We start from the raw sequence: 14,023 nt of genomic DNA, 5'->3' as shown, positions 1-14,023 counted from the left end.
AATTAACGGGTTCCTCTTCACCGACAACTTAGAAACATTATTAGGATAGGATAATCCATTGCTTTTGCATTAAAGGCTTCATGCTTCTACAAATCTACAAAGAAAAGGAGGGTAATTGAACAGCAGAAAGAGAAGAAAAAATATTAGTTCAAGCAATTTTTTTAGAAAAACTATTTAGTCCAAAAACACAATAAACTTGAATCATCAAAAAATAAAAGATTAGTTCAGAGCAAAAACAAAAATAGAATCACAAAATATTCACCTCTGGCATCAGAAAGGTTGTTGTTAAACTCCGATTTAGTATATTATATGTAGATATTTTTTGTGTTAATTTAGAGTATTTATTATTATATAAATAACTCACTTGATTTGCTCTATATTATACAAAAGAGAAGAAAAGATAAAAAGATGGAAATCTAATTTTTGAATCACTTAAAATAATATGATATACATTATATATTATTTATAATAATTATTATTATTATTATTATCATCATTAATAATATGAAATTATATACTTCTCATCATTTTGTCTCATTAAGCAAATGTCTAGAAGCCCAAAACACAAGAACCACATGTTGGCCCATTAAAAGGAAAGGAGACATACATGCATTGGAAAAAAGCTGGCATCCAAACAAGTTAATGAGGCAGCAATTAAAAGAACAGAATGCAGAACACTGAAGGAGAATTTTGGGGATTAAGAGGCGGCATTTGGAACTTCACAAAGTGTATAAATATAGCTTCTTGGTTCAAGACTTGGGAGCAGGCTGTACAGAGACTGATCGACCTATGAATGTTTATAATCAATTGATTGATCAGCGATCGTACTGCAGTTGATTGGTGGACCTATAGGATAAATGAGACTAATTAGATTATTGCATGACCAAACCTTAATTTTAGTCTTCTAATCATTCAACATTTTTGTGCTTTATGCTTTTCTTGAATTTAAACTCTTTGCATGACCAAATAAGGGGTTAATTTAAGAAAAAGAATATTAATCACGAATGATCAAACGGGTTAATAATTTTAGTAAAGAGATTGATAATTGAGTTAAAATGATGAAATTCAAGAGGAACTAGACATAAGAATCAATGATTGCCGGTGAAACCATGACCCTAGACCTCTCTATCTTAATCACAACTTTTATTTTAGTTTGTATTTGTTCTTATTTTCTATTTACTTCTTTTAGTTACCGAAAACAACTCAACTCTTTCTCCGTCTAAATAATAAATAATCTTAACTAGTTTGGTAATTGTTAATTAATCCCTGCTGTGAAAACGATAATCTTTTATACTAGGTGTGTTTTTAACGCAACAAGTTTTTGACTCCGTTGTCGGGGATTAATTTAACGATATTAGACTAAAAAGATTTTTTTTATTAATTTAGACATTGTACAGTTTTTGTCAGTTTATTTTATTATTTTCCATTGTTAATATCACTTGTGCGTACTCACCTTGCTCTCAATAGCCTGTTTGTAGTTGATTGTATTTTGCAGGAAAAGAAAAAGTCATGGTTGAGAGGAAAACAATGAGAGATTACATCATAGAAGCTAAATTGGATGCTATAATAGCTAAATTGGAAATTCTTTAATGGAAATTTGGGATATATACATCTGTTCCTTGTGAACATTGTGATTTAGTTGGACATGAAAGTGAAGAATGTCCGACAAGAAGTATATGGGATGATGGTTAAATTGTCCATAATAGGCAGCAGTATGATCCTCACCCTCCCAAGCGGGACATTAACTATATACCACCTTGCTTACGACGTCGGTCGCCAAAACCAATGGAGGAGCAACATGATCCTCACCCTTTCAAGAGGGACATTAATTACATACCGTCTTGCTTGAGACGTCGGTGTCCAGAACAAGCGGAAGAGCCATATGTTCATACAATATTTTTAATCATTCTCACCTCATTTGTCAATATCATATCAATACTTACTGTTTTAAAATAAAACGTTAAACTCAAATCATTTACATCATACTCTACTTAATAAGTTCGATATTTAATTTGTAATTCATTGATGTATTTGTCTTAATTAGTTATGGGATTTGTATTTTTTTTAATATAATAGACCACATGAAAAAGAGAGGGAAAAAATAGGTTTCGAGTTAGCGTTCGGAGCAAGCTTAGAATATAAGAGACATGCGATTCCTAATTTTATTAAAAAAACATGGTTAACATATGTTAAAAAGTTTTATTGTAAGCAAGAGATGCAGGTTCGATTGTCAAGCTAGACAAATTTGTAATTTTTTAATATAATGGACCACATGAAAAAAAAAAAGGAAAAAAATAGGTGTAGAGTAAGCCTTTCGGAGCAAGATTAGAAATATAGAGATACCATTATACCCTTAGTTCATTTAGTTGATTAAAAAAAATTGTTTACATATGAAATTTGGAAGAAACATGAAATTATACATGGAACAAAATTGAAATAAGATCGATTAATACTTGATAGGCTAAGCTGTCGGAGATAATCCTCAATATCGAAAAATGATTTACGGTATCATATGAAGCCAATAAGAATGATGAATTTACAAATGGATATGACAAGTTAATTAATTAGACAAATATTATCTTGTCATATGTATACCCTAACACACTACAAAGCAAGAACGAAATATCTAATTCACATGGCATCAAATCATGAAAATTCTATGCTATATATTTGTAATGACGGTGCCCACCGACTCAAGTACATTTGTAACGTACACGTACAAATACAGTTGAGAATCTTTTCTCTTTTTAATAAGGAACCTTCTCTCTTTTTACTTTTTTTTTTAAGAAACGTTGTAGGTATCGAATAAATTTTGTTTTCTACGATGTTTCGTAGATAAAAGGTTATTTTAGATAATTTGTGTAGAAGACAAAAAAAATTCTCGTGGTTCTCTGGGGGGATAAGAATTTCAATTTTTGTTCTGTCCCTTGGCCCCCAGTTTGCCGAATACCAGAAACAGTTTTAAAATCAAACACCAGTTTGCCCAATACCAGAAATAGTTTTAAAATCTGATGTAGGAGGATTTCTTTAGTATTTTATTATTTTAGTTAGTTTTATTATATTTTAGGTAGATTTCTTATTTTTTATATTTCACCTAGATTAATTATTTTTATATTTTAGGTAGATTTGTTATTGTTTCTATTGCTGTTGTTGTCGCCGTTTCTGTTATTGTTGTTATTGTTTCTATTGCTGTTGTTGTTTCGGTTGTTGTTGTCGTTTCTATTCATGTTAGCGACGTCGTCCACCTTAGTCGTCAACGTCGTCAACTGACCTGATAGAGATTTGTCCATTGTGGCTAAACCGTCAAATTCTGCCCTCGTCACCAGTTGATCTCCCATGGCTGATCAATTCACGAAAGAACAGGAGAAACCTGCTCTGATACCAACTGACGCAGTGCGGATGCGTGAAGGAATAGTAAGCGCTAATCCTATTATGGAACACAGGATCGCAAGCGACAAACCTGTTAGATAAAGTTCTGGCATCCACCAGATTTCCGGAATCCACCAGAAAGAATAATTTGGAATCCACCAAATTTGAGAAAATTCTCTATAATTTTATTGAATCAAAAGGTTGCCTTCAAAGTTACAATAGTTTACCTTAAATAGTAGTGAAAAATAAAAATAACAAATCTTCTAAAAAATTATAAAAATAAAAATAACAAACTTAGCTAAATAAAAATAACAAATCTACCTAAAATATAAAAATAACTAATCTAGGTGAAATATAAAAATAAGAAATCTACCTAAAATATAATAAAACTAAATCTAACTAAAATAATAAAATACTGAAGAAATCCTCCTACATCAAAATCAAACACAGTACAACAGAAGTTGTCCTGTCAGTCTCTCATTTTTAGCAATCCATCAGATGTGCTATATCACAATACAAATACAAGAGTGAAATGCCAAATACCACCTTGAAATTTCAAAATTCGTCAAATACCCCCTTGAAATTTGAAAATAGACAAATACCCACTGAAATTGTAAAACGTCAATCAAATTGTCCCCTGCTCCGTTTACTCCGTCTATTTTAATGAGGAACGATGGATGAGACAAGAATTGATAAAGAGTATGATGTTTGTGATTCGTGTTTCTTGTCTGGTTATGAATCCGATGACTCAGATTGGTCTATTGGGTTGTTGGAACCTCTTGATTCTGATTTTGAAAGCAATGATAATGATGATGAGAGTGATTCTGGTGATGATAGTTTTGCTATTTTGGTTTCTTGTTATTCACATGGTTGCAATGAGGTTGAAGGCTGAAACAATGTGCAATTTGAATGACATTTTACGATTTCAATGGGGTATTTGCCTATTTTCAAATTTCAGAAGGGTATTTGCCTATTTTCAAATTTTATAAGGGTATTTGACAAATTTTCAAATTTCAAGGGGGTATTTGGCATTTCGCTCACAAATAAAACCTCTCATTTAGCGTAGAGTTATAAGTCGCCACCACAGGTTACAACTCATATCAGTGGGTCATAGCCTTTCAAAAATAAATTGGCTTAAATGCAGTTTTACTCCCTCTATTTTGAATAAATCGGAATTTTACCCCCTCACCCCCCCCCCCCCCCTCCTATTTTAAAATCCGAATTTTTACCTCCATATTTTATAATTCTTTGGATTTTGCCCCCTATATACTACAAGAAAATCTGGGATTAGCTACGACGACCTTTGTAGCTAATTAGTAGCTATATTATTCTAGTAAAACATCAATGTTGTCCAAAACACTACATTTCGACACATCATGACCGCAAAACAACATATATATATATATATATATATATATATATATATATATATATATATATATATATATATATATGTCTCGTTAAAAACCTTATAAAAAAACAAGCGCAGAACAAACAACATCCAAAAGAAAAATCTCTTGAAAAACATCAACAAAATTAGCAATAATCAGGAAGTCATAATGACCTAATGCAGTTAAATAAATCAGAGACAAATGAGAGAATATTACCAAACAAAATCATTACTTTGTACCTCCAAGGGAAGCATTTTTGTCTGCATAATGATTGTCTTTGTTGTAGATATGAGAAACAATGAAACGCATGTTCTTAGTGAAATCAACACAATTCAACCACTTTTTTTAAAGAAATAATTAATTGGGTTGATTTCAATTATAATAAAATGAATTTGAAGCCATTTGGATCGGTCTGGTGAAGAGTTTGGATAGTATGATAGAAATCTTAGGTTCGATCATCAGCTCCATTGTAAACAAAAAATACTAATAAAATAAATTTGTTTACTAAAATGTCCTTCCTAATGGTAGTTAGTTGAGTTACTTAGTGAATTGATTAATGCAAGAGATAATAAATGCATTCTATTCTAAAGGGGCAAATAATTTGAGACATAGAAAAAACTCAAAAAAGGTAAAGTGAAATATAATTATAAAAACAATTGGGAATTGTCTAACCTCTTAAAAAGGTTAAATAGTGAAGTTGTTTTTTTGTTAGAGTAAAATAGTAAAGTTTAAAATAAATAAAAAACAAAAAAAACTAAGTCATCACTATGTTTGATCTAGTGATGAGAAATTTGAATAGCACGTTATAAGTTCTGGGTTCGATCCACAGCTCATTGTAAACCAAAAAGAAAAACAAAAAAAAAACGAAGAGATTTAATATTATATTAAGGCCAATTTTTTTGCTAATGTGTTAATTATTGTGGAAGGAATGAATTATATTATGTTGGTTATAAAAATCTCTATTGGTTATAAATCATTAATTATTAAAAAGGTTGAATAAGAATAAAATAAAATTTGTAAGAAAACTTACTAACCACTTATATTTCAGAGGTTTGATACGGACTCAAATTGACACTTTTTTTTCGTTATGAGTAGCATGAGTGTAGTAGGTCTATGGTCGTAGAGGATTGTCAAATTTTAATGTAAATACCGCCTCCGGTCCTATATATAAAAAAAAAATTACATTTTAAATTCAGTGTGGTGGTTTCAACAAAAAATAAGAACAAGTTTAAGGTAGCAAATTAAGATTGGCAAAGGGTTTAAGGTAGATGTTTTCAACCGTCTGCTTCAAACAATTTCTTTATGTTTTAATATATTTGCTGTATTTCTTAAAAAGTTTTGGTGTTTGTCCAGCTTCCTTTTTATATATTATCAAGACACTATACCAACAGGTGAACCGTCTACATCTCTTTTTTTAAAAAAAAAATATTTGATATTCGATTTAAAGACAGATTAATTCAAGAAAACCTCTGTATTTTTTTTTTTTGTTTACAAAACAAATAGATAAAAAGAGTTTTATATTGCTTTTAGAGATTCACCAAACAACAAAATCTTTGGTCTCACATGATATGATTTTATAACTATAAATACTTATTGTGGCGGTGTAGTTAATATTTGTTGAATATCTTCCATGTCAACGTACACTACAAACTTGAACTATACATGTGCAATATATATTTTGACAAAAACTTGGATGTCAACGGTGTAAATTTTTCAACTTTAAAATGATATATTTAATCTTTTTATTTTTCTAAAAAGATTATTATTTTTAATGTAAAAGTTTATATTTACGTGTTTATTTAGTGTCTTTAGAAGACTTGCCAATATGACTCTTTTTATAATAATCTTAAATGTAACTTTGGTCCTTTTATTTTAAAATAATAAAGTTTTAATCATTCTATTATAAAAATAGGTTTCTTAGTCTCCAATATAACATTTTTTTGAATATGGATCCCTCGATCGTTTATTTTTTAAAATTAGGTTTCAGTTATTGTATTCACTTATAATATTTTTGGTGCAATATTCATTAATGGGAGCGCTTATTAAATATATTTTTGTTGACAATATTGAATAAATGAATATATATATATATATATATGTCATGTTGTTAAAAAATGACTAAAAATGAGATAGGTGACTAATATTCTAAAAACATTTAATTGAATGCAAAAAATGAATTTTAAAATATGAAAACTATTTTTTTTTCCTCAATAAATAAGAGACTAAAACTGTATTTATTGACATACATGCTAAGCAACAGAAACATATATAAATCTCATAACGAAGTCAACTAGAGATAATGTATACAACAACAGAAAGTTATAGGCACAACACGTATACGAAAACACTTATTTTTTTAAGAAAAGGAATTCTCTTTTGACTTTATATATACAATATAATAATAAAACTATACCCCGTGCTTTGACAATTTTTAATTTATGTCAATTAATAATTGGATATATATAATCATGAAATATTGAAATTCATAGCAAAATGTAAAAATAATTACACATTTAATCAAACATAACTCGCACTATTAGAAAAATTTGACTTTTATATCTATAATAATTGTTCTTATAAGCATAGTTTAATTGGTAGAGACTGAAAATTAAATCTGAATTCCGAATTTCTAACATATATTCACATTAAAAAGCAAAATTTTGGTCGCTAACTTACTTGACAAAAAAAATTCAATGCTTACATTCCAACACAAGAAGATTTTTTATGATGCATTGACATTTTAATTATAATCAAATGGTTGAGTATATTTTCATGTTATTAAATACTATGGTATTGACTTCATGAGAGCGACTATTACAGCCAATGATACTATGCTATTAATTGGACGATGCATTGCAGCATTTTTTTATTTATTTATTGTGTTAGTTATTTGAATTTCCGAAAAATGGGACCTGTTAGTTTAGAGTTCGGTAACCGGACAAATAATATTTGACTAAAAAAAATCTTGCGGGTATTAAATTTAGATTTACATGCATTGCTAGTGTTGAATGTTATGTCCTCTGGAATTCGAACTTCGATCTTTCCACTTTATAACAAGATAGATCATAGACCTACCCACCCTTGTTGATTATGAACAATTTATATTAAGATAATTCATTAACCACTTGAATTTAATCACCTAGATTTTTTTTATTTGTTATATTATAGAAGATAGGGGCATTTCTATAATAAAATCCCTAGAGACATGGAAGATCCCATGCTTTGATTTGCATACCTCAATAATTGATTTTAATTCTTCCACGTCTGTTATCTCTTCCACAATCAAACACAATATATTAATTAGAAATTATTATTCATACAAAAATATAATTAAACTAACTAGTATTGACTTTATAAGATCTATATATAGCCCAAGCTAGAGACATATTAGTATTGCAACAAAAGCTAGAAAGTGAACTCATACATACATTAGAAGAAGGAAACTGAAAATGAGGTGCAATCATGTACGTTTGAATTGTGGCATTACAATGCCTCTCATTGGATTTGGTACTTACTCCTACCCAAATGATAAGAAGAAAACAGAAATTGCTGTCCACAATGCCCTTGAGGTACTAAACTTAATCATATAGTATAGGTATATAGATAGATACTCTCCCCGATCTCGTATATCAGTAAATTTTCACTTTTTAGGTTTATTCAATTATTAATATATTTAAAAAGTGAAAATTTATTTTTTAGGTTCATTCAATTATTAAAATACTTCGTTCAATCTTAAATTATTATAAGTAAAAAGGTACATGTATATATAGTCTAATTTTGGAAAGAAAAAAATGTACCTTTTTTATTTATATTTAAAATCAGAGAAAGTATTAATCATCTAATTTTTATTCGTCGATTGAGATTGAGTGACTTCGTTTGTTTTTCTAATAAAATATGTATATGTGCAGGTGGGTTATAGGCATTTTGATACAGCAAAAATTTATGGTTCTGAGCCAGCATTGGGCAAAGCTTTAAATGAGGCAATATATATGGGAGAAATAGTTAGGGAAGAGATTTTCTTGACATCCAAATTGTGGGGGAGTGATCACCATGATCCTGTTTCTGCATTGAAACATACTCTAGAGTAAGTAACTATAGAAATTATTAAGCAAAATGTGAATTGTATAGATTGACTTAATTATAACCAATTAAGTAATTTACTTGTACTGGTGGACAAAAAATTATTTTAGTAATTTAGATAATTTGTGTAGAGGATAAAAAGTTGTCTCGTAGTTTAGTGGGAGACAAAAATTTCAGATTTTGTCCAGTCTTTTGGCTCCCAATTTGTTCAGTCTTACAAACAATTTTAAAATCAAACATAGTACAGCTGAAGTTGTTTTGTCCAGACTCTTATTTTTTAGCATATCAAACATACATTAAAATTGTTATAACTATGTAGACAAAAAATAAATTTTAAACACTCCCATTTATCTTAATCCTTTGTCATTTAATTGTTTTTCTAAAATAAAATCTCATGGAATCACTACAAAAAATATTAAAAAAATTGTGGCTTTAATTTTAGGTTATGGCAACATATGAAAGAATCTTTCAATAAAAAACTTTGGCAACATTTTTAAAAGTGTGATCTTGAAACATGTTACCTATTGTGTGACAGAATCTTTTTGATATTGCAGCTAATTAGTTACATAAAAAATATGTTATTGAAAAACTAATATTGATTTTATTATTTTATTTCTACTTGAATGCAAAAACAGGAATTTAGACATGGAATATCTGGATATGTACTTAGTGCACTGGCCAGTAAAGTTAAAACCATGGGTTAATTACCCTATTCCTAATGAAGATGACTTTGAAAATTTGGATCTTGAGACAACATGGACAGGGATGGAAAAATGTCTTGAAATGGGGTTATGTAGGTCCATTGGAGTTAGTAATTTCTCTAGCAACAAAATTGAATGGCTACTAGATTTTGCTAATACACCTCCAGTTGTTAACCAGGTAATTATTTGGAAAAAAGAGATAGCCACATTTATTTTAATATCCTATTTTCTTTAGACACTTTTTTTTTTTCAAACATTTTATTGATCAAAATTTCACTCTATTTATTGTCAACAAAAAAAATTTCACTCTATTTTAGTGATTAATATTTTTTTGTCAAATGCATGAAAAATTATGAGTTTAAATTACGACTCCTACATATAAAAAAATTCATATTAATTGATTTATGCTTACAAGTCGAGAATCTTTCAACAACTTTTTTTATTGACTTAAATAACACTTTATATGGGACTCATTCAAAAAATGTAAGTAGATACTATCTCTAGTTTTATATATAAAGAAAAAGAGATGTATATTCGACTCAATGTTTTTTTTTTTGTATAAATTGAATATTCTCTACGCATAATTGCAGGACTAATTACTCAAATCTTGTAAAACTCAAATGGGTGATAAACTCTCTCTAAAAATCAAACCTAAAACATTTATTAAATTAGAAGAGACTCGTCTAATTGATATTGATGTGTATGTATCTTGGTATAATCTTGGTGTGTATGTATACTTAGGTGGAAATGCATCCAATGTGGAGGCAAAGAAAGTTAAGAAGGACATGTGGAGAGCATAAAATCCATGTAAGCGCCTATTCACCACTTGGTGGGCCAGGAAATGCATGGGGATCTACAGCTGTTGTTAATCATCCAATTATCCAATCAATTGCTCTCAAACACAATGCAACACCAGCACAGGTAATTAAAAATTAAGTCCAAAGTATTATTTTAAATCTTTTTTGTCTTAACACTTAAGATTCCAATAGAAAATGAGTCCTAGACTTGGTAAAAATAATAGCGTATAACTAATAAGTTAATTTATAATGAATGAGTTTATAGCGAATATCTTTTAGTTTATAGCGAATAATTTAGCTAATTAAATTTGTAGTGTTTTATAAAATTAGCGGTTTAATTAGCTTATAATTATGATAAGTTATAAGCTCATAAACTACTTGAAATAACATTTACTTTTTTTTTTAAGATGGCAAGGATAAAATTAGAAGAAAAAATGATAAGCTATAAACTCATAAACTACTTGAAATAACATTTGAAAAATAAGTTATAAGCTAGTAATATAAGCTACACTAGTGCTATAAGCTATTTTTTAAAAAACTGTTATCAAACATGTATTTTTTAGTCAAATGAACTTATAAGTTATAAACTACCTTATATGTCTTTCCACTCGGTTGGATGATAAATAAAATATAGATAAAAAGTGTTTTAGTCAAAGTTTAAATTTGAATGTATCATGATGTACTATTAGTTTTTAAAGTATTTTTGCAAGTTTTGAATTTGAACAAAAAATCTACAATGATATGGCATAATGACTAAATACATTTTAGTAAGTTGACTTTGATTATGATTTTTGAAGGTTGCATTGAAATGGGGACTATCAAAGGGTTCAAGTGTGATTGTAAAAAGCTTTAGTGAAGAAAGAATGGAGGAAAATATGGGATCATTTGATCTACACTTGGATGATGAAGATATCTTGGAGATTGAGAAATTGGATGAAATGAAGATTATGAGAGGGGAATTTCATGTTAATGAAACCACAAGTCCCTACAAAACAATTGAAGAACTTTGGGATGATGAAATTTGAAGCTCATAATCAATATTAATGATACCACAATCCCTACATTAATGTTGTACGTAATTTATTTACTCCAATTAAAAAAGGAAAATTAAGAAAATTAAAGAAAATTTTCTCTCAAATCAAAAAGTTTTCAATTTTTTCTATGTCTTTGATTCTTCTATTTATGCTCAAGATGCGCAATCAAAATGATGATTTTTTTTTTTTTTTTTTAAAAAGCCATTTATTTTGTACAACCACTAAACCAACCTTTGTATTTTAACCATCAATATAATATAGTTGAAAAATATGAATTCTACAATAGGTTTATAGGTCAATTATTTAAAAAATCAATTTTAAAAAGAAAAACTAGAGGCATTTTAAAATCGAATGGAAACATTTTTTTCAAAAAAAACTTCGACTATTCGAGAGAATCCTCTATACTTTTTGTGCTCTCTTTGTTCCCCAAGCACATCAGTTATACAACTACCCTAGCACATGTTAGAACAATTTGATCATGACACTGACACGCAAACACACTTTGAGAAGGTTCGCAATATTCTTAAGTGATCAAAAGGTTCTATTATGAGATTAAATTGATCGTAACATACTTATAATTTTATTACTTGATTCGCTTATTTATACAAAGGAGTTTAACCGTCATTGCAACACTTGGTAACTAATTAACTAACAATCATAACAGAAATTTGAATTACACTGAGATATGCTAGCTATAATAGAAGTTTGTTAACTTGTTATTACACATTAATTAGAGTACGTTTAATTCGTAAAACAGTAAGGATTGGACAGAATAATACATGACAGAATAAGATAATACATGATATGGCAAAACTATTTCGAAGAGAGATAAGGCGATAATATTTTTATATTCGAAAATAAAATGGGTATTTTTCATATTTTTTATTGTTGTGCTGTGGACAAAAAGTTGTCATGTGGTTCAGTTGGGGACCAAAATTCTTGTTTTTGTCCTGTCTCTTGTTACTTAATTTGTCCAGTCTCATAACCAGTATAATAAAAGTTGTTCAGTCTAGTCCCCTGTTTTTTAGCAGATCAAACACATCTTAAGATGATAAACAAGTACTAAAAAAGAAACAGAATAACTACAAAATGAAGAGGGAAAAGCCGTCAAAGATTAAATAATTACAAGTTTTACAAAGAAATGCTGATATATTTTTCCAAGCATGACCTCACAAAATGAGAAATCATCAATAATTATGGATTATTCTCCATCATCATAAAAACTATTTTGCAGCTACTTGTGTAACATTTTCATGTGACCAGTGACCCTAATGAAGTACCTTGCTCAATACACTGAAAGAAATTAAACCTATCCTACTGTTCAAGTAATGCCTGCAAGGCTGCAAATAAGTCATTTCAAGAAATTCAACCTATCCTACTAGGAGTGCTAAAATATGATGGTATAACTATAAGGCAACAATCAGTACGGCACTGAGGACAGATTATTATTGATTTTTTAAAAAAACAAACAAAAAATACATTAAGTTTGTTTGTTTAAAAAATAAAAACCTAATTTGGTCCCTCAAATTAGGAACTCGTATCAACTTAATTAAGTGCACGACGCCCTTTGTCATCACAAGTGCACGAATAGGCTTCTTTTCTTTTCCAACATGCTACTATGCGGTGGTCAACTGGTCAACATGCTACTAAATGTCGTAGCGACACCTCTTTTTTCGACGCACGTCAAACCACTGCAGTAAGCATTTAGTGACGATTTTGACCGACGCTAATGCTTTTATTGAATGAACGCCACTTTCCAACTTCAATGTAGTGGTGTGGAGGTCTCCTTCGAGATAGCAATGGTACTTGCTTGAATAGTTATGCCCGCAAAATTGGTTCTTGCGACGGAGACAAGGGATGGGTTTGGCTCGGAGACAAGGGATTACTCATCTTCAAAGTGAAGGTGACTTAAAGGTTTTAGTCGACATGGTAACAGGGAACTGCGCATTCATTAAGAACATGAATTTGCTAGCTCAAATCAAACATACATGACGTGAAGTAATCAGAAAAGCCAAGAGATATCACCTCCCTTGAAAACATTGGGATCACACCCAATACAAAAGAAATTACAATTGAAAGATTACACCAAATGTGTAGATATAACAAATTGAAGCACACGTACTACAAAATAAACTATGTAGTATAAAAGAGCTCTCAAGCAAATATATTAACAAGTGTAAGAATAATGAGAGCGACGAGGATTATTTTTGATATAATTTTGATGCAAAATTATGTTTTTTATAAGTTAGCTTATGTGGCTTTCTACTCGGTTGGATGATAGATAAAAAAGTGTATTAGTGAAAGTTTAAATTTGAATGTATCAAGATGTACTATAGTTTTTAAAAGTATTTTTGCAAGTGTTGAATTTGAACAAAAATATCTACAACGACATTGCATAATGACTAAATACATTTTAGTAAGTTGACTTTGATATGATTTTTTAAGGTTGCATTGAAATGGGGAATATCAAAGGGTTCAAGTGTGATTGTAAAAAGCTTTAGTGAAGAAAAGAATGGAGGAAAATATGGGATCATTTGATCTACACTTGGATGATGAAGATACTTTAGGATGATGAAATTTGAAGCTCATAATTAATGTTGTAATTTATTTACTCCAAAAAAGGAAAATGAAGATAATTAAAGAAAAATTTC

General features: G+C 29.3%; 1 protein-coding gene across 1 annotated transcript; it reads left to right on the top strand.

The window, feature by feature from the left end:
* The first annotated feature begins 8,178 nt into the window (after positions 1 to 8,178).
* Positions 8,179 to 11,383, top strand: LOC123924306 (non-functional NADPH-dependent codeinone reductase 2). Its single transcript, XM_045977150.1, has 5 exons — positions 8,179 to 8,329; positions 8,669 to 8,844; positions 9,476 to 9,719; positions 10,283 to 10,462; positions 11,136 to 11,383. Exons 1-5 carry the CDS (start codon positions 8,210 to 8,212, stop codon positions 11,361 to 11,363), a joined length of 948 nt encoding a protein of 315 aa, XP_045833106.1. The 5' UTR covers positions 8,179 to 8,209; the 3' UTR covers positions 11,364 to 11,383.
* Positions 11,384 to 14,023: the final 2,640 nt, after the last annotated feature.

This window comes from Trifolium pratense, linkage group LG4 (assembly GCF_020283565.1).
Source record: "Trifolium pratense cultivar HEN17-A07 linkage group LG4, ARS_RC_1.1, whole genome shotgun sequence".
Classification (NCBI taxonomy): domain Eukaryota; kingdom Viridiplantae; phylum Streptophyta; class Magnoliopsida; order Fabales; family Fabaceae; genus Trifolium; species Trifolium pratense.
The sequence above is the reverse complement of the archived record's forward strand: the minus strand, read 5'-3'. Positions and strand labels throughout refer to the sequence as shown.